Source organism: Dipteris shenzhenensis, chromosome 16, assembly GCF_047967505.1.
Source record: "Dipteris shenzhenensis isolate YYH24624 ecotype China chromosome 16, Dip_SZ_1.0, whole genome shotgun sequence".
NCBI lineage: Eukaryota > Viridiplantae > Streptophyta > Polypodiopsida > Gleicheniales > Dipteridaceae > Dipteris > Dipteris shenzhenensis.
Genome location: NC_141611.1, coordinates 37,860,436 through 37,862,173, shown reverse-complemented (window position 1 = coordinate 37,862,173; position 1,738 = coordinate 37,860,436). Strand labels below are relative to the sequence as shown.

Here is a 1,738-nt window from a genome sequence, read left to right as displayed (position 1 = left end):
CACCCGTCATGTTGAAAATCGGCATCGAGCGTCCATTCATAGATCGCCACCGTTCACAACTGGCCAGTGGAACTTGATAGTTTCTATTAATAATGTCAACTCGATGCGCTTCATTTAAATCCTGTGGCTTTTTCGTCAGCCTTGAAGAATCACCTGTCAGATCCAGTGATCCACAATACGCAACTGCACCTGGTTTCAATAGGTTTGAGTGATATAAAATAAGCTCTGAGCCAAACACCATTTAGAGATCTAGTTGGGCAACCTTGGGCTCTCTCGCGGTTCCCCATTTTGAAGCATCTTGGTGTTTCATGCTTACTTTAGCAGGATTGTTGCTCTGGTGCTTTGTTGTCAACTACGAGGTGCAGGTAATCAGTCATATTCTCCTCTCCGATTCTATCTTACGGAGTTTAGGTCGCTAGCTATAGATTGCTCAAGAGTGATTTGCCCAAAATTCAAAACTGTTCGTTCCATCATGATTGTGATCTTCGTCTTCATGAGAAAACTCTTCTGTTAATTTCAACTACTGCACAGTGCACATAGAGCATTCACGTCTTCGTTTGGTTTTTGCACCCAGGCGGATGGATTCCAGCAAAAACTGGACGGCGGGATAATCTGCGACGACTGCGGCTTGTCCAAGGAACAGATGCAGCACGTGGAGGGTTGGTTCGATTTTGAGGATTACGCACCGCCTGGAAGGCCTCCGACGATCACACCTCCTCTCGCGCATTACGGGCCTGTTCCAGCCCTCAAGCGGCCACAAATTCGACCCCCGTCTCGTCCAGCCTCGCACCCTCCAACTCCTCCTTCCCCATCTTGGCCTCCCACATCTCCCGCCCCTCAACCTATTCCACAGGACCCTCCTTGACACTAGCTAGCCCATTTCGCCACTCATTTCGTTCCTTGCTGTGGTTGAACGGCAGCATTAGAACAAGCTTTTTTTCTTTCAAGATTAGCAGCATTCTCGTGGAGATGATTGCAAAAGAACTCATGAGGTCTGCAGACCAAGGTTGCATAATTAGCTGTAGATTGCCCGGCAGATCACGAAGCGGATCTATGTCTTCTCGTGGACATCTAATTAAGGTTCCGGTTCATCTATATATCTGCAAGATGGGCTTTGTTCCTCGAGACGAGAAAATTGCAAAACCGTGCGGACTAAAGGAAAACAGAGAGAGCAAGGGACATCTTTAACTTGGAGTGGCTTATTTTCTGTGAGGTAAAAAGTTAAACACTCAAGGCTTTTTGCCTAATTCAAGTATTCTGGTTGTTTGCATTATGTTTGTACTACCTTCCGTATGGATCATATAGCAAAATTTCCTAAGTCTTGTTTCATCTTCAAGTTGCCAGTTATACCTATGATTAGCTATATGTCCCTTATCTAAAGTACGGGTAAAAAAGTTGGGTCACTTACGTTCTATTTGTGGGAGTATGTACACTACTAATGAAACCATCTCAAGTCTATCGTAGTTCTAGTATTTCTAGGTACAAGACATGTGACCAAAAACTGTAATCTTTCTTCCTTGGGATTAACTTGGCCTTCGAGATGCAAAGTTTTATACACTTTTTATCAATTCAATGCTCAAGTAAGGTAAGAAGTACACTCTTAATGCAAGATGTGGCTACTTATCTATATGAGTAGAACTTATCTAAAACAATGGAGTATAATGTTTAATTTTTCAATAACTTAACTTGAGGAAGACATTTGTTATTATGTCATGGCTAGATTGTTCAATGCTTATGT

General features: G+C 43.2%; 1 protein-coding gene across 1 annotated transcript; it reads left to right on the top strand.

The window, feature by feature from the left end:
- Positions 1-267: 267 nt before the first annotated feature.
- On the top strand, positions 268-1,188 carry LOC147892918 (uncharacterized). The gene is made up of 2 exons (XM_087386728.1): positions 268-365; positions 575-1,188. Exons 1-2 carry the CDS (start codon positions 309-311, stop codon positions 863-865), a joined length of 348 nt encoding a protein of 115 aa, XP_087242854.1. The 5' UTR covers positions 268-308; the 3' UTR covers positions 866-1,188.
- Positions 1,189-1,738: the final 550 nt, after the last annotated feature.

What these genes read in the sequence shown, in the direction of transcription:
- LOC147892918 (XM_087386728.1), top strand. Translation starts at nt 309, where the DNA reads ATGCTTACTTTAGCAGGATTGTTGCTCTGGTGCTTTGTTGTCAACTAC. An exon ending in TTGTCAACTACGAGGTGCAG is followed by an intron (nt 366 to 574) that starts GTAATCAGTCAT and finishes TTTTGCACCCAG; the next exon opens with GCGGATGGATTCCAGCAAAA.